Source organism: Lemur catta, chromosome 17 (assembly GCF_020740605.2).
Source record: "Lemur catta isolate mLemCat1 chromosome 17, mLemCat1.pri, whole genome shotgun sequence".
Lineage (NCBI taxonomy): Eukaryota > Metazoa > Chordata > Mammalia > Primates > Lemuridae > Lemur > Lemur catta.
Window position 1 is genome coordinate 38541149 of NC_059144.1, and position 16969 is coordinate 38558117.

The window sequence follows — 16969 nt, forward strand, 5'->3', positions numbered from 1 at the left end:
GGCCTGAGCGGCGCTGCCAGCTGCCTGGGCTCGGCGGAGCCGGGCAGAGCCCCGCCGGCCTTGGTGAGCCGCGGGGGGCTGCGCTGGGACCCCCGGGGAGCGGCGCGCCCCTGAATGCACCGCGGGACACAGGAGGTAGAGGCGCGCAGCGGGGAGAAAGAGACGTGGGGAGGGTCCCAGGCTTCTGCGAAGAACGCGGCCCTAGGCTGTGTGTGCGTGGGGGTGCTGGGAGGACCGCGACGCGGGCTGAGTCCCAGGCTGGGTTCCCGGCTCGCAGGACCCCTAGGAGGCAGGGGCGGAGCCTCTGCCGCGCCCCTCCCCTCCCCTTCGCCCCGCCCCTCCCCTTTTTCCCGCCCCTCCCCCTCCAGCGCGGGGCGGGGGTCCTCCTCCGCCGGAGCCCGGGACTCAGCGTCGGCGCTCCCCCCAGGGTGCCATGGCCTCAAGGCTCCTGCACAGGCTGCGGCACGCCTTGGCCGGCGACGGGCCCGGGGAGGCGACAGTCGGGCCCGAGGCCGAGCAGTTCCCGGAGAGCTCAGAGCTGGAGGACGACGACGCCGAGGGCCTGTCCTCCCGACTCAGCGGCACCCTCAGCTTCACCAGCGCCGAGGACGACGAGGACGACGAGGACGAGGACGACGAGGAGGCTGGCCCCGACCCGCTGCCCCCCGGAGACGGGGCGGCGGGAGAAGACGCAGGCGAGTGCGGGAGGACGGAGGCGGGAACCCTGGGGCTCGATTAGGCCTCCATCCCAGCCGCGTTGGAGAGCATCCTGGGCGCCCTGAGTTAATCCAGCCGAAACTCCCACACTTCTTAAAGAGTCCCCAGTCACCTCTTGGCTATGTGACCTTGAGAGAGTCACAGCACCTCTCTAAGCCAAGTTTTCCCTTGTGTCGAATGGAAGAACTCACTCCCATATCAGAGTTATTGCAGGCATCAAACGTACAGGGCTTGGGATACACATGATAATGATGTGTTGGCGAAGTTTGGGGACGGAGATATTTGTGTAGCCCCTGTTATCTTCCAGTTTCCATTTCTGTAAAATGGGGATAACGCCCACCTCACGTTGGGAGGATGAGTGAGGTCCTGACACGTAGTTTATGTCGACCCTGGGCCCAGGCCCGTAGATATGACTGGTCATGTGCTTGTGCAGAACGGAGCCCCCCACCTGATGGGCAGCGGGGCAGTCAGCTCCTGGCGCGGCAGCTGCAGGATTTCTGGAAGAAGTCCCGGAACACCCTGGTACCCCAGCGGCTGCTTTTCGAGGTGACCAGCGCCAACGTTGTCAAGGACCCGCCCTCCAAGTACGTGGTGAGTGAAGGTCCAGGAACCCCTGGGCTAAAAGTGTGGCTAAGAGAGAGTAGGGAAGACTCCAACTTCCTGAGGGATCTGACTGTGTAGTTATAAATGACTGCCCCATTTTACAGATGGGGAAACTGAGGCCAGAAAGGGGAGGTAACTCTAGCAAGTCCTCAAGCAAATGGCTTAGTTTTCTTGAAACAGTAAAGTGGAGATTAAGGACCTGCCTTTTATCCTGGTTTTGAGACTGAGAGAACTGGTGTGTATTCTCCCTGACCCCACCCACAGGGTTTTTGCAAACTATAGCAAGATGCAAGATACAAAGGGAAGTATATTATCTGGGTCAGACTTGACACCGAAGTTGCATGTGTTAGTGGTTAAAGAAATGGGCTTTGGATCCAGACCAAACTTGATTCACATCCCACTTATAACAAGTTGTTGACTTTGGGTGAGATGTATAATCCTGATGACCCTTGTGTCCTCATCTGAGCAGTGGGGATAACACACAGGATTACAGGAGTTAAGTGAGACGGTGCACAAAATCCTTTAGCATTGTGCATGACATTAGGAAGTGCTCAACAAAATGGTAGCTATTATTTTTATTATTTAACTTTGGATTGAAAATGTCTGGCATCCAGGGCCTGCTGTAGCCTCCTTGTAACCCAGGTGAATCAATTCTCAAGCACCATCCTGCACAGAATAATCTTGTACTAAGGGCTAGACTTAGCGGGTTTATGGGGGTTGGGGTGAAGAGCACGTAGGGGACAGCCTTGGAGTCCTTGTTTTCCTTGCTGTGGGAAGGAGAGACTGACATGGAGAATGAGGACCTTGCCAGGTCCTGCACCCGGCCAGGCTTGAACCCAGCTGAGCTGGCCACTCCTGGCAGTGGCAGCTCTCTGCCTCACACTCTTCTCGTCTTCACCACCCTCCTCCACCTCTGACTCAGCAGGAAGGGGGCCTGGAGCCCTGTCCCACATCTGGGCCTCTGCATCCCTCTCTATTGCTGTTAGTAAATGAGAGCCACGCCCATGGGGTGACTGTTCTAATTTGAGCAAGGGTTGACTCCAGTGATTGAGGCTTAAGTGGCAAAAGTGTCAGAGCTCTGGGGCAGACAAGGGGTCATATGCAGGAAGGGGACACCAAGGATCAGTCACCAGGGAGCAGCTCAGAGGCAGGGAGGAATGGGGGTGACTCTGGGTACCCAGATGGGAAGAGAATAATAAGATAGAGCAGGATGGCCCTAGCTGATGTCTGGAGAAGCAAGTTACCTCCTCTATACAATGGAAACACTAAGTTTTCATATAACTTTTGGAGGTCAAGAGCACAGGCTTTGGAATCAGATCGACCTGGGTTTGAATCTTGGCTAGGCCATTACCAGCTGTGTGACTTAGGGCAAGTCTTTGAGCCCTTTCACTTTGAGCCTACTTCCTCAGCTGTCAACCAGAGATAAAGACATCTTCCTTGCAGGGCTGTTGTGCTGATTAAATGAAATCACAGATGTAAAAGTGCTTGGTACAGCACGAGGCACAGGGTAAGTGCTCGGTTAATGGAACTACTGTCATTACTACCCATCTTGGTTGGACAAGGATCAGATGAGATAATGGATATAAGATGGAGTTTTTTGGCCAAAAAAATTAACAATAAAAATAAAAGCTAAATGAACGTAAGGGGTTATTTATAGACCAGTGAGTCTAGAAAAAATTGTTGTCCTGAAGTGTGTCCTGCAGAAAATTCATTCCCTAGAATGTTAATAACTGTTCCTAAATAAATAAAAGGCTTTGCAGGCAATATGTTTTGGGAATGCAGAGTTGAATGAGAGTAAAATAGGTTTCTTCACTGTTAAATTTTTTAATCCTTAATATTAGTGTACCCAGTGAATCTTCAAGAGAAGGAAGAGTAGACAAACCTAACTGATCAGGGGTGGCTAGAATACTGTCAGCTATACAGAACAAACTTGAGAGAAAAATCTGTTTGGTGTTAGTATGCCTCCAGCATCGAATGCTTTCTAACTCCCCTTTTAAACCTGTTGGCTCAGCATTATTATAGATTAATCCATACTTAGGTTCTCAGACCCCGGGGGTAGCGGGGGGAGCTTAGTAGTCACCTTGTTCAGTGTTTCCCAAACCTCAGTCATTCCAGTACCGCCTTCGTGATTCTTGTCCTAAAATGCTACTTGTAGCATTCTTTGCTTACCATTTTTCTTTAAATGAACTTATCTTTTTTTCTTAAATAAGTTTAAAAGCCAACTTTACAGCACTACTGTATGTGGAAAGCCTCACTTGCCATAGAGAGGAGCTAGCCATAAAAATAAAAGTAGAGAAAACAAAACAGTGTCATTAAATCCTGCCTAGATGCTGTTGTCTGAATAAGGCCCTGACCTGAGATTCGCTTTCTGGCTCTTTTCTAAAAATGGATGTGAGAAGTGTTAGAGAAGTGCTTTTTTAAAACCAAACTGAGAGCTTCTCAATTTGTAGTCAGAAAGATTAAAGAAGAATTAAGGGGGAATCGCCTCCTGTCTCTGATGCAGTGTTATTTACTCTAGTGTGCACCACCTGGAAACCTCAGGTACCAACACTTGTGCACATCCCATTCTTGAGTTAACACTGACCTGACCCAGCATTTCGTTCGTTAGAGATGGAAGTGGACCCAGAGGGGGACTGCCTTGCCTGAGGTCAGACAGGGAGGGAGTAATGACCTGGGGTTAGAGCCTGAGACCTAGTTCAGTATACTTGTCACAGTTATGGGAGTTGGGGCTGTCTGAAGACCTGTCCTTTGAGTCTGCTTTGGAATAGCCTGGCCCGGGATGTGGGCGCCAGGTGTCCAGAGTGGAGCACAGCTCCAAGCTGGTCCTAAACGTTGGCTCAGAGGCCTGGACATCGGCCTGGGTTTCACACCTGGTTTTCCAGAGGGGCTCTCAGAAGAACTGACCGCCCTACTGGAAGGGGGCATCCCGGAGGGGTAAAAGGGCAGCAGCCCAGGCACTGAAGCTCCTCTCTGTCTTTCCTTCCCTGTGCTGCCTTGGGCCTGGGTCATTTCAGACAAGCCTCAGGTAAGATGGGACTGGGCTCCCTAGCTGCTGCCCCAGCAGCTCCTGCCCTCCTGGGCCCAGTCCCAGGGATGAAGGGAAGAGGTGGGGGAGCAGAGTTGGGAGTGTAGGGGTGGGGAGGGAAGGGGCCCATGGATACCTCACACCTGTCCTGACACCCACCCTCCCTGCAGCTCTACACCCTCGCCGTGATGGGCCCGGGGCCACCAGATCGCCAGCCAGCCCAGATCTCTCGCCGCTACTCTGACTTTGAACGGCTGCACCGTAACCTGCAGCGGCAGTTCCGGGGCCCCATGGCTGGCATCTCCTTTCCCCGTAAGCGCCTGCGCCGGAATTTTACTGCGGAGACCATTGCCCGCCGTAGCCAGGCCTTTGAGCAGTATTTGGGCCACCTACACACAGTACCCGAGCTGCAACATGCCGCAGACCTGCAGGACTTCTTTGTGCTGCCAGAGCTGCGACGGGCACAGAGCCTCACCTGTACTGGCCTCTATCGTGAGGCTCTGGCACTCTGGGCCAACGCCTGGCAGCTGCAGGCCCAGCTGGGCACCCCCTCTGGTCCAGACCGCCCCCTGCTGACCCTGGCTGGGCTGGCTGTGTGCCACCAAGAGCTGGAGGACCCCAGGGAGGCCCGGGCATGCTGTGAAAGGGCCCTGCAGCTGCTGGGGGACAAGAGCCCCCACCCTTTACTGGCACCCTTTCTGGAGGCCCATGTCCGGCTCTCCTGGCGCCTGGGCCTGGACAAACGCCAGTCAGAGGCCCGACTTCAGGCCCTGCAGGAGGCAGGTCTTACCCCAACGCCACCCCCCAGTCTCAAAGAATTGCTCATCAAGGAGGTGCTGGATTAACCCTTGCCTTGACTTAAGACCACTATAGGGGGAGGGGCTGATGAGGACATGGAGAGCAGCTGGAAGGCTGCAGGGGGTGCTGGGAGCCCCTAGAAGTTCCACAAAGAGAACACGCAGCAGACTAAGGAAACTTACTTCTTCTGTTGAGCTGGGCTCAGGGCGAGCTATGGCTGTGGTTGCCCTAGGGTGGTACAGGGAAGAAGTCTGACACAGGCTGATAAATAGCACAGGGCCGTGGCACAGGTCAGGGTCAGTGTTACCTTGTCCGTGAGCCTCCAAGCCAGCGAGGCAGCCTGGCTGAAGGGCCGGAGACTCTGCCCCTGGAGTCCTGCAGTTGAGGAAGGAAAGGAGGGCTGCAGTTCCAGCCCAGGGGAATTAAAGGCCAGCCACTCCAGTGGTATCAGTCTCTTTATTGGATTTGAAGGCCAGAAGGACTGTAACTCCTGCCTTAGGAGCGGTGGTGGAAGGGAGGTCCTTGAAGCTCCAGGCCAAGTGGTGCCTCAGGTTATAACTTGCTCTTTGAGACCTGAGGCTTTACTCGGATCACGCCCTCCTGGGCACAGGACACAGCCAGGACTCCATCCCGACGCCACAGCCGTCCATGGACCAGCCCCCGAGAACCACCTGTGGGTGAGGAGAAGGGTGAGAATGGCCTTCTCTCTGCTTCAGCACAGCCAAAGGCGCTTCTTGAAAAGGGTCTGGCCCAGGGCAGGGCTGCCCCACACAAGGGCACACTGAGTGTTGTAGCTGCTCCAAATCTCCAAGCGCCCCTTTCTGAGCCTGTGTTGCAGACAGTTGTTGGGGGTAACTCCTACAGGAACACCACTTGACAGTTTAAAAGCACTTTCATATATCTGCTGGCTTCCTCAAAAAGATCACAGAAGGAGGAGCTCTGAGAATACTCTCCTTCAATAGCTTGGCTAAGATCTACTGCACTCTGGCCACTTGTGTTAGGAAACCCAACCAGTTCCCTATATAATAAATCAACCTCAGTCCTCCAAGTGGTAATTCATCAAAAAAAAAAAAAACCACCACTGCCACCAAAAGGGCAAGAAGGGCCCAGGGGAGAGGACCTGAGGCCATGAGGTTTGGCCTCTCCACCCTTCCCACCTGGAAAGCCTTTCTCCCTTGCTGGCTTTGGGCCTGAGTTTGATGTTTATAAAGAGAACTGCCGATTTCCCTTACGCATAGCAGAGCTCACTTACTTCTCACAGTAGCCAAATGAAGCAGGCATTTGTTGTCCCAGTTTGCAGACAATGACACTGTAGTCCAGAGAGGCTCAGGAACTTGGCCCCAGGATCAGGTTAAACCTGAACCCAAGTGTCCTGACTGTAAGGTTGTTCATCTTTTATTGTGATGCTATTAGTACTTGAGTGTACCCCTTATCTGAGTACTAAGAGTCCTTAAGTTTTGTCCCTGTTTTATAAAGTAAGGCCTTGCTTCATTTGAAATGTACTTCCTTGGAAAGGAAGCCAGAGTTCTAGAGCTAGGCACGAGGCACTGAGGATTGAGTCAGAGTTTTCTCTATCCCCTGCAAGGAGAGTCCAAATAGTGAGGCCCTTAGTGCCCTGATCCCCAACCAGGTCATCAGCAGAGTCATTTAGAGAGCTGCTTAAAAATATAGTTTCCTGGCCAGGCACGGTGGCTCACGCCTATAATCCTAGCACTCTGGGAGGCCGAGGCAGGAAGATTGTTCGAGGTCAGGAGTTCAAGATCAGCCTGAGCAAGAGCGAGACCCCATCTCTACTAAAAAATAGAAAGAAATTAACCGGACAACTAAAAATATATAGAAAAAGTTAGCTGGGCATGGTGGTGCATGCCTGTAGTCCCAGCTACTCAGGAGGCTGAGGCAGGAGGATCGCTTAAGCCTAGGAGTTTGAAGATGCTGTGAGCTAGGCTGACACCATGGCACTCTAGCCCAGGCAACAGAGTGAGACTCTGTCTCAAAAAAAATAAAAAAATAAAAAATACAGTTTCCTGGACCTCATCCAAGACCTGCTGAGTCAGAATCTTGAGGGTGGAGTCAGAATCTACTTTGAAAAAGCTCCCCTAAGTGGCAGTCTGATGGGCTGCCAGGTTTGGACAGTACTGCTCTAGCGTAACCCTATCTTTGTATGTGGGGAAACAGCCTCAGACAGGAGACAGGATTTGCCTAAGTTCATGCAGAGAATCCAAAGTGGTTCTGGGACTAGAATGAGGTCTCTGAGATAAAGTGAATCATATTCCTAGCATGTTATAGAAATTTAGAGCTGAGCAGGTGTCCTAGCCTCGAGCCTCACCCTGTCCTCTTGAACATGAGGATGCCAGAGCCTGGGGGCAGGAGAGGAAGTGACCGGTGCAGTGCCCCAGAGCACAGGAGGCTAGAGGGAGACAACATTACCCAAGAAAGCAGGCCCTCTGCCACCCCAAAGTCACTGCCTTTGTCCCACACAACCCCACACTCACCAGCCCAGGGGCTCTCGCACTCATACAGCATCCAGTGGTCAGCTCGGAAGGGGGCGTGGAACCACATAGAGTGGTCCAGCGAGACCATGAAGTGCGCCTTATACTGCCACAGGTGGGGCAGCAGCGCGGTACCCAGGAAGGCATAGTCCGAGATATAGGCGGCCACGCAGCAGTGCATCTTGATGTCGCCCTCCCCTGCAACAGGTCCCGGCCCCCATCAGCCCTGGGCTCCTGGGCTTTCCAGCTCAGGACCTGCAGGGAAGTGGAGGAAAAGGGGACTCCCATGCATGGATGTGCAGACCAGTCACTGCACAAGGACACCCGGCCCAAGGTGTGTGTGTGAGAGACGGGATAAGGGAGGTGGGGAGGGCAAAGGTGAATGAGGACTGAAATCCAGTCTTCACTCCCAAGTCTCCCACACCGGGCCCCTGAAAGGGTTATCTTACAATTTGCACAAAGGCACCTTAAGGTTAGCAGCAGACCTGGATAAGAACCTCAGCGAGGTGCCTTGCCTTCCCCAGGAAGGTCCCACACTGGGATTATAGTCACCTACCCGTTCTCCCCATGCAAAGGACTGAGAGGGCCCTGGTGAGAAGCTGAGCCAACTTGCCCATCATGCAGATAAGGAAACAGGCCCAGAGAGGGGAAGTAACGTGCCCAAGTCCACAAGGCAAAGGAGTGGCAGACCTAGACCCCTAGAGAGTGTTTTCCTCCATTCCATGGAGTCCTCTTACCAATATAGCCCCGGGCTCGCACCCAGAACATCTGTTTAGGCTCCAATTTCTGCAGCTGGCTCAAGGTGGATGGGTTCACTGGCTTGATTTCAATGGGTACCTCCTGGGCAGTAATTCTGTTCAGCACCACTGAATACTTCTCTTGGAGGTTAGGGTCCCTGAAAGGAAAAGGGAGAGGGATGGGGAGACCCAAGGAGAGGGGGAGCTTCTCATCTGCACTGTCTCTTCTGACCCCCCCCCCATTCTTCCATGGGGACTTCTGACTTATCCCCAAAACTCCCTTCCCTTCGTGTCACGCAGGATAGTATAGTGTCTGAATCCTTTCTTTGCCACCTATGGGCCATGCGGCCCTGTGCTAGTTTAGAATCTCTCTGAGCCTATTTTCCTGTCAGCAAAGTGTAGATAATGGTAGTAACCTCAAAACACTGGAGAAAACAATATAATGCTATAAAACCAATACATCATAGTAATAAGGCATACCCTATAATAGGTACTGTTCTAAGCACTGCATGTACAATAACATTCCTCATAACAACTCTATGAGATAGGTACTGTTATCAACCCCGTCTGATGTGTGGAGTAAGCACAGAGAATCCAAATAACTTGCTCAGAAACTGGAGAAGGCAGGATTTGGACTCGGGCGATTGGCTCCACGGTTCATACTCTTAACCACTTCGTTATTCTAAACAATCAAGAAACAGGCTGCCTGACTTGGACTGAGTTACCTAACCCTAAGCAGTAGGGAACGTTGTGCCCGCCCCCCCAGGGGAGGAGCGCATTTCCAGGGAAGACCCTTCAACACAGTAACAGCCACCCATAGTGCTCTTCACTGGTACTGCCATTTCACCCCCTATCCTCTAGGTGCTGTACAGTAGAACCTTCTGTGATAATGGAATGTTTGCCTGCACTGTGCAATGGCAGCCACTAGCCACATGTGACCACTGGGTGCTTGAAATGTGGCTAATGCAACTGAGGAACAGAAGTGTGAATTCTATTTAATTTTAATTAATATAGCCACATGTGGCTAGTGACTACCTTACTGAACAGCCCAGCTTTAAATTCAGGGTCCTTTAACAACACTGTCTTCCTTTCATTTCAGCAAACATTTGTTGAGTTGCAACTACACACCAGGTCCCATGCTTTTTCCTCTCTGTTAACAGTGGTAGAACTACAATTTACTGAGCACCTACTAAGTGCCTTATATCTCTTATCCCATTTAATCCTCACAGCAGCCTTATGAGGTAGGAATTATGATTAGCATCAGTTTATAATAGGGCATAGGCTCAGAGTGGGAAAGCAACTTGCCCAAACTCACACAGCTAGCAAGGATAGAGTCTAGATTTGAACCCAGGCCTTTCGGGCTCCCAAACCCACATCTATCCCATCACACCCTGCTGCCTCCCCACAAGATAGAGAAGCTCTCTCCTTATGATACAGCTGGGAATTAGGCAGGGCAGAAATGACCATTCCCATTTTTCAGATGAAGAAACTAGGGCCCCAAGAGGCTGGGGAGTTGGGCAAAGTCACATAGCAGGTGAGCACTGATAGAGACACAACCCTGGCCAGAATCCATGTGCCTGGACCCAGAGCTCTTTCCCCCATAACAGCATTTTTCAAATTTTATTAGCTACGATCCAAATAAGAAATATATTTTATTTACTAGACGATATTCAAATTATTTAACATGCACTAAGTCAGTGACCAATCAAACATGGACCATAGCTCTGCAGCCTGCTGGATCCTCACCCCTGCCACACATTAACTCCTAAGCTGCTGGACTGTGGGCCAGAAGGAGGAGTGGGGATCCTTCGGGGGGCTGGGGAGGTAGCTTTTCACCAAGTGGTTACAGAAGTAGTTTAGAAGTAGTTCAATATTATAACAACCAGTAAAGCTGTACCAGTGCCAGTACTCACTGAATCTAAGCCCTGCGTTTTACACCATGACCCAGCACACACACATGCACGCCTGCTCACACACAGAACTGAAACTGAAGTTTCACAAAGGGATTCTTACTCTTATTACATACAATACACTCTAGTATCTTCTTTTCTAGTCTATATTCTTTAAATGCTGGTCAAGACCCACTGAAGGATTCTATGACCCACAAATAGACAGCAACCGCAGCTTGGAAACACTGCCCTGGAGCCGCCAAGTCTCTCACCTTAAACACTGGTCAATGAAGGCCTCGTAGTCAAGCAGCTTTTCCGGGGGTGGCACAGTGGGCATGGAGAACTGGTGCTGCACGGGGCTGGGCTGGGTGTGCTGGAAGGAGGCCTGGCAGATGAAGATGGGCTTGCCATGTTGCACAGCCTTCACGGAGCGCACCAAGAAGCTTGACCCTGTTCGCGTCCGCTCCACCTGGTACAGCACTGGCACCTTTGGGTCCCCTGCAGTGGACACAAGGGACACAGCCTAAGTGAGCCCCACGGGCCCTGACATCATCACAGTGCCTGCACACAGTGCTCCATATCATTTCTGCTCAGTAGCTACTGACAGAGGCCCACTGAGCCCCAGGTACTAGGGATACCGATAGAACACCAGGCCCTGTCCTCAGGCTGCTCCCAGTGGGGGTGGAGCTTCTGTCTAACAGCACAGAACAGCAGGGACACTGCCAGATTCCATGCATTCAAATCCTGATGCTGCCACTCCCCAGCTGTGCGACCCTGGGAAAGTCACTTAACTTCTCTAAGCAGTGTACTCATTTGTAAAATGGGGATCATCAGAGTGCTCATACCATATAGGCTTTTAGTGAGTTCCTTGAAGTGGGAAGTGTTGGGGGGGAGAGGGAGAAGGATTTTTAATGAGAATCAAATGAGTTCATATTGCAAAGTATTTGGAATAATATTTGGCACATAGTGCTCTATAAGTGATTGTTAAATAAAATAAATATTTAGCAAGCTTTTGTCTTGCTACATGTGTGCTTGGGATCTTGTCTTTAGATAAGGAGTCAGCAAATATGGCCTGCCACCTACTTTTTCTTTATTGTCTTTTTTTTTTTAAGAACACATTTATTCAGAGCTGCTATAGCAGGGAGTTGGCCACCATTATTTGCTTTTTTTTTTTTTTTTTTTTTGTAAACTGACAGAATCTCACTCTGTCACCCAGGCTGCAGTGCATCATACATAGTTCACTGCAGCCTTGAATTCCTGGGCTCAAGTGATCCTCCCACCTCAGCCTCGCAAGTAGCTGGGATTACAGATATGCACAATAGTGCCCTACTAATTTTTTATTTTTTTTTAAGACACAGGGGAGTCTCACTATGTTGTCCAGGCTGGTCTCAAAATCCTGGACTCAAGTGATCCTTCCACCTCAGCCTCCCAAAGTGCTGGGATTACAGGTGTGAGCCACTGCACTTGACCATCTGCTTTTGGCAAAGACTCAAAGGCAGGCATGGGAGTGGAAAAGCTCTACAGTGGAAAAAAAAGGAAAAGAAAGCTTCAGCTGTGCCCGATTGGAGGTTGTTGGCCTGGGGAAGCTGTAGGTGGCCTAAGTAGAACTGGGAAATCCTATATAATTGGTTAGAGGTACATATTTAGCTTTCTTTAGTTGGCCCTAAGCTGGAAGTAGGGGCAAAAATTAGGGAAGCTGTCAGTTATTACTTAAACCCTAGCTGTTTGGGGCTTATTGTTACAGGGGTAATTATTTGACTTCCTGAACAGGTTGCTAGAGATAGTGGTCTGACTTCCCACAAGTCTGACTTGTAGCTAGCAGGCTGGCTGCCTGTGCTGGTTGCTGCTAACTGTGGATCAGAGTTCTATTTTTATATATGGCCTGGCCATTGTCTCTCTCAGGAAAGGCTTGTCAGTGAGTCATTTCATCCCTGATGTAAAGAGAAATCACGTGGTCCTTTGGTTTCCAGTGTCTGGGCTCCAAAGCAGAGTGGAAGGCATTGGTTAAGGATTATCAGCCAGAAACAAGCAGATGAGGGAGGAATTTCAGGGAGGGAGAGCCTCAACTTTCATATTAAGAAGCAGATCTAGAGAAGTGTTGCCTCCTCCACCCTGATCCAAATGGGAGCCAACCAGGCACCGAGGGCTCATTCAACAGCAATGAACAGCACTTTCTGAAGCCAGCTGGGTAGCTCAGCTGTCTGTTATCAGGCACTGCCACAAGAAATACTCTTATAGAATGGGAGCTCCTCAAGGTCAAAAGCCTTTGAGGAAGTCTTACCATGAGTCCAGAGACTGGAGATAGCTACTTGTGAAGTCTGATTTCAGGGACTGGGAAGGAAGCCTGCCCTTCCTACCACTAAACTTGGGGAGGGGGAAAAACCAAAACTCTAATTCAATCCTTGAGCTGCTAAAATGCAAATTCCCTGAGGAGAATCACAGAACTTTCAGTACTATGATTTACTTTTCAGTGTGAATGAGTTCCAAACCTATTGCTGGAAATTTTTATTGGAACAGAGAAGGTAGGCCCTGAAGCATGTTGGAGGAAAGGAGCTAATGGTATGGGGTAGTGGTGGGTGCCAGACAGTATTAGATACCAGGGTGTGTTTTCCCTTGTTGGTCTCACAATAACTATATAGGGTGGGTCTTATCCCAGTTGTATAGATGAGGAAGCTGATGCCTTAAAATAAAATTTTCTGTAATACAATTAATTGTGCTCATTTGTTTACATGTTGTCTATAGTTGCTTTTAGTGACAAAACATTCTTTCCTGGACTTTTAGAAAAAGAATTGATATGATAAATGGCCAAGGACCAACCTCCCGTTGCATTCTCTTTTATTTAAAAAGATCATTGAAACATCATTGTTGGTTATAATATCTGATGTATCCCATAGAGAGTCACATCACAAACTGATAAGAGTTTCCCTTTTTGCTTTGCTTCCAGGAAGCTCGGAACTAAATTTTGTATAAAACTGCATCTTTAGCCTAGTTTTTTGCCAAAATCATTTTCTCTAAATCCCATTACTACTAGCCTGCTGCCCTTTGACTTTTATTTTAATAGTCCTATAATGGCTGCCAATTATTTTAAGCTATTTTGCAGACTTTCAAGAAGCAAGTAGAGGCCAGGCATGATGGCTCACACCTGTAATCCCAACACTTTGAGAGGCCAAGTCAGGAGGATGGCTTGAGGCCAGGAGTTCAAGGTTGCAGTGAGCTATGAACACACCACTATACTCCAGCCTGGATACCTTATCAATATTAAAAAAAAAAAAAGAAGAAGAAGAAGAAGAGGAACCAGAAGCAGGTAGGGGCATAAATCATTGATGATTAGTTTTGAAATGGTAGCTTGGGCATGGCTTATTTCATGCTGCTCCTGGATGGAGAATTTCCCAGAGACAGGATCTTTCCCCTAGAACCTGGGATGGGTATCCTGGCATCTCTCCCATGGTTTGGAATTATCTCCCAAGAGTGTTAGAAGCAAAGAAACAGGGAAGAGTTCAGCACTTGGAGACACATAAACCACGTTCAAATCCTGGCTCTGCCTCCTTGAGCACTGTGAGAGCTGGTTATAATACCTCTTCAGGTCCCAGTTTCCTTAGGTAAGAATGGTGGCAGGAATGCCCACCGCTCCTGTTTACTTATGAATAATGTACACGGCTGTGCTCTGTATCATGCATATTTTAATTATTCCCATAAATTCATCATCAAAAAGTAGTGATAGTTATCATGTATGGAAAACCAGCAGCATGCCAGGCCCTGCATTAGATACTTTACCTGCAAGGACTCATAAAATTCTTTCATCACAGGATGAAGAAAGAGATTCAGAGGGATCAAGTAATGCCCCCACCCTTACAAAACAAAACAAAACAGCCAGGTATCTTACTAGTCTAGAAAGATTACAGTATCAAAAGGCTAGCACTTTTGGAGCTTACCACCAAATTAAAGAAATAAAGCACATATTTACTCCCAACTAACATAAATAAGAACCTGGCTGGGCTCACAGTAAGTATTCAAATACTTTACAGCAAGAACAGTCAGGGAAAGAGGAGCAATAGAAGGATAAAGAGTGAGGGACATGGGATAGTATAAAAAAGTGCATTTACTATTACAGGTATAACTTCTATATTTGTAAAATAAAGGGAAACCCCCACTAATGTTTGCTTAATACATATCACGTATTGTAAAGTCTCACAAACTCTTCTCAGCTGGTGGGTCTATGCAGAAGACAGTAAATCTTAAAATTGGGGATATCTGCCCTAAGACTGAGAGGGAAGAAGAGAAAGCAAATGAGATTTTTGTCTTATTTTTTTAAAAAAAGCATTGGTTTCAAATTATTTGACCTCAGAGTTGTTAGTAGCTGTAAAGATCATCCCACCAAAATACCCCTAGTCCCGCCCCTCCTCCATTTTACAGATGAAGTAAATCAAGCCTCGCTCAAGGCAGGGAGGTAACCTCACTCAAGGTCGCGTGGCAAACTGTTGACAAAGCTGGAACTAAGCCCTAGGTCTCTTGATTCTTAGGCGTGTGCTCTGTTCTCTAACCCAAGCTGCCCACCTCCAAACCCCAAGCAGAGGTTACAGCATCCCTCTGAGTATCTAGTACAGTGCTGGCCACCCAAAGTTGTGTGAAGAATGAATAACAAAAGGCCCATTGGAAGCAGTTAAGCAACAAAGTCTGGCATCATTATGGGCCAGCTGAGTCTCAGCAGGTGCGAAGTCCAAGGCTCTATGTTGGCCCCAGACCTTGTTCCTCTCCAGGCACCTCTTAGAGCAGGCTCTCTCCCCTGCCTTCCCTTCCCTTTGGGTCTCCCTCTCTACCCCTTTCTCCTCAGTTATGCCCCAAAGCCAGAAGTGGCTTCTGGGCCACCAGGGCTGGGTTGGGGACAGCAAGTGGGGATTTACCTGCCCGAACAAAATAGCAGTGCAGGGAGTGCACGTGGACGTCTTCACTCACAGACTTGGCCGCAGCCACCAGGGCCTGGCCCACGATCTGACCCCCAAACAGCCGCTTGGTGACGGGCACCCAGTAATGCCTTCCTCTGTGGGGAGAAGGGGAAAGAGGGAAAGACTTGGGGGCTGGGCCAAATTCTACTACCCTCAGTGAGCCTCTAGTGCCTGATCTCTTAACCTGATTGGGGTTTGAGATATTTTTGAGAATATGGTGAAAGCCATGGACCCTTTCTCCAGGCAGAAGTCTTTACATCACTCTGCATAAAATTCCACAGCCTTGACTGTACAAACCTGTCTGTGGGTTCTGGTTAAGGATAACGAGCTAACCTCCTTATTTTACACTAAGAAAACAGGGATCAGAGATAAACAGTGACTTGAGCAAGGTCACATGGCTTAAACATTGCCAATCCTGGGCAGTCTCTGGGTCTTTTGACTTCAAGTCCAGTGTTTCTTCCACCTTATACCAGGGCAAGGCCTTGAATGGACCAAGATGAACCCCAAGAGCTGAGCTGGGGGTGGACTGCATTAAGGCCTGCAACTTACACTGCTCATCCACAGCCCAATTCTTCCAAGAACTAGATTCAGAGCCAGAAGGGCCCTCAAACATCAAGTCTTACTCCTTTAGCGTACAGATGCGGCCTGGCCCCAGAGGTGAAAATGCTTACCTGTGCATATGAAAGCTGAAGGATTTGTCTCCAGCCTCCCACCGCCCAGCCATTTAGCATTTTCCATAACAACTTATTGCAAATAGCCCTCCTGAAAGTTATTTATAATTCCTTAAGTGGAAGGAAGGGAGGTCAAAGTAAAATAATTTCCAATAAAGTCAGCAGAAGCCTTGGAGGTCAAAGCTGTTACAAACCCCTTTAGCTAGTCAAGAATTAGGTGATGCTGGGAATGAAACTGGCTCAGGCCTGAGGATAAGAATGAGCACCAGACCCACCAAATAATGCTGGGGATGCGGTATTTTGAGAGGAAAAGGATACGATACTGAAGATGCAAGGAACTGCGTAGAAGTTTCGAGCCCGATCAGTTGTGTGCTCTTGGGCAAATCACCGTCCTCTCTGGGATGGCTCCCCCAAGGGAGACTAAGGGCAGGCTGCCGATAGAGTATCTCAGGTCACCATTTTATTAATATTTGCCCAGGTTGTCTGCACCTCCTAGCGGTGGGGCTATGCAGACCCCGCGCCGAGGGGAAAGAAGCCCGGGCAGCGAGGAGAGCTCTGTCAAGAACAAGATTTCTCTTAATGGCAGAGCTTGCATTCCACGCAGTCATCCTAGCCCCGAAGCTGGTGGCCTAGGGCGGCGGCAATAAAGATTAGGACTCTCTCAGCTCTCAAAGATTAATCAGGTACAGAAAATAAAAAAGATAGAGAAAAAAAAATTAGGCGTCTCTGTCCAAAAGGGGAGTGCGGACCAGGTGCAGCCGGCTACCTGAAGAGATCCTCGTCCAGCGGCTCGAGATTGAGCACGCTGGTGACCAGGACGCTACGGAGGTCCCCGGGGGGATCGCCGCGGTTGCCGCCGCCCTGCTTATCTTCTGGGGCCTGCGGGGACGACATCTCATTCACTCGCTGCGGCCCGGAGACACTGAGCAGGGCAGGGCAGGACAGAACACCGAGAGACCTACCGGAACCCTGTGCTTCCGGTAAATGGCCCTAGTAACCGGAAGTCTGCGGACGCCCGAGAAAGCTGGATGCAGGTTATGATTGGCCAGTATTCCTGTCAGTCTCTTGGTGGGTGTGACCATCTTTCTCTAGCAATT

At 49.8% G+C, this 16969-nt stretch overlaps 2 protein-coding genes across 6 annotated transcripts in view; one reads left to right on the forward strand and one right to left on the reverse strand.

The window, feature by feature from the left end:
* On the forward strand, positions 1-13426 carry SNX21 (sorting nexin family member 21). 3 transcript variants are annotated; one of them, XM_045528332.1, is made up of 4 exons: positions 1-135; positions 428-695; positions 1151-1308; positions 13348-13426. In XM_045528332.1, exons 1-4 carry the CDS (start codon positions 115-117, stop codon positions 13375-13377), a joined length of 477 nt encoding a protein of 158 aa, XP_045384288.1. In that variant the 5' UTR covers positions 1-114; the 3' UTR covers positions 13378-13426. The 3 variants fall into 3 exon arrangements, with proteins under 3 accessions (XP_045384288.1, XP_045384287.1, XP_045384289.1); XM_045528331.1 differs by lacking the exon at positions 13348-13426 and adding an exon at positions 4516-5584; XM_045528333.1 differs by lacking the exon at positions 13348-13426 and adding an exon at positions 4516-5035 and having other exon boundaries at positions 1151-1301.
* The window catches only part of ACOT8 (acyl-CoA thioesterase 8), a 22923-nt gene continuing 11534 nt past the window's right edge, over positions 5581-16969 (reverse strand). Inside the window, exons 1-6 of one of the 3 annotated variants that reach the window (XM_045528334.1) lie at positions 16639-16871; positions 15160-15296; positions 10531-10756; positions 8370-8527; positions 7636-7830; positions 5581-5814 (exon numbers count right to left, since the gene is read on the reverse strand). In XM_045528334.1, coding sequence (XP_045384290.1) covers positions 5696-5814; positions 7636-7830; positions 8370-8527; positions 10531-10756; positions 15160-15296; positions 16639-16766 — 963 coding nt within the window. In that variant the 5' untranslated portion in view covers positions 16767-16871 and the 3' untranslated portion in view covers positions 5581-5695. Of the gene's footprint in view, positions 5815-7635; positions 7831-8369; positions 8528-10530; positions 10757-15159; positions 15297-16638; positions 16872-16969 lie in introns of those variants that run through there. The other 2 variants (XM_045528335.1, XM_045528336.1) reach the window with 2 other exon arrangements.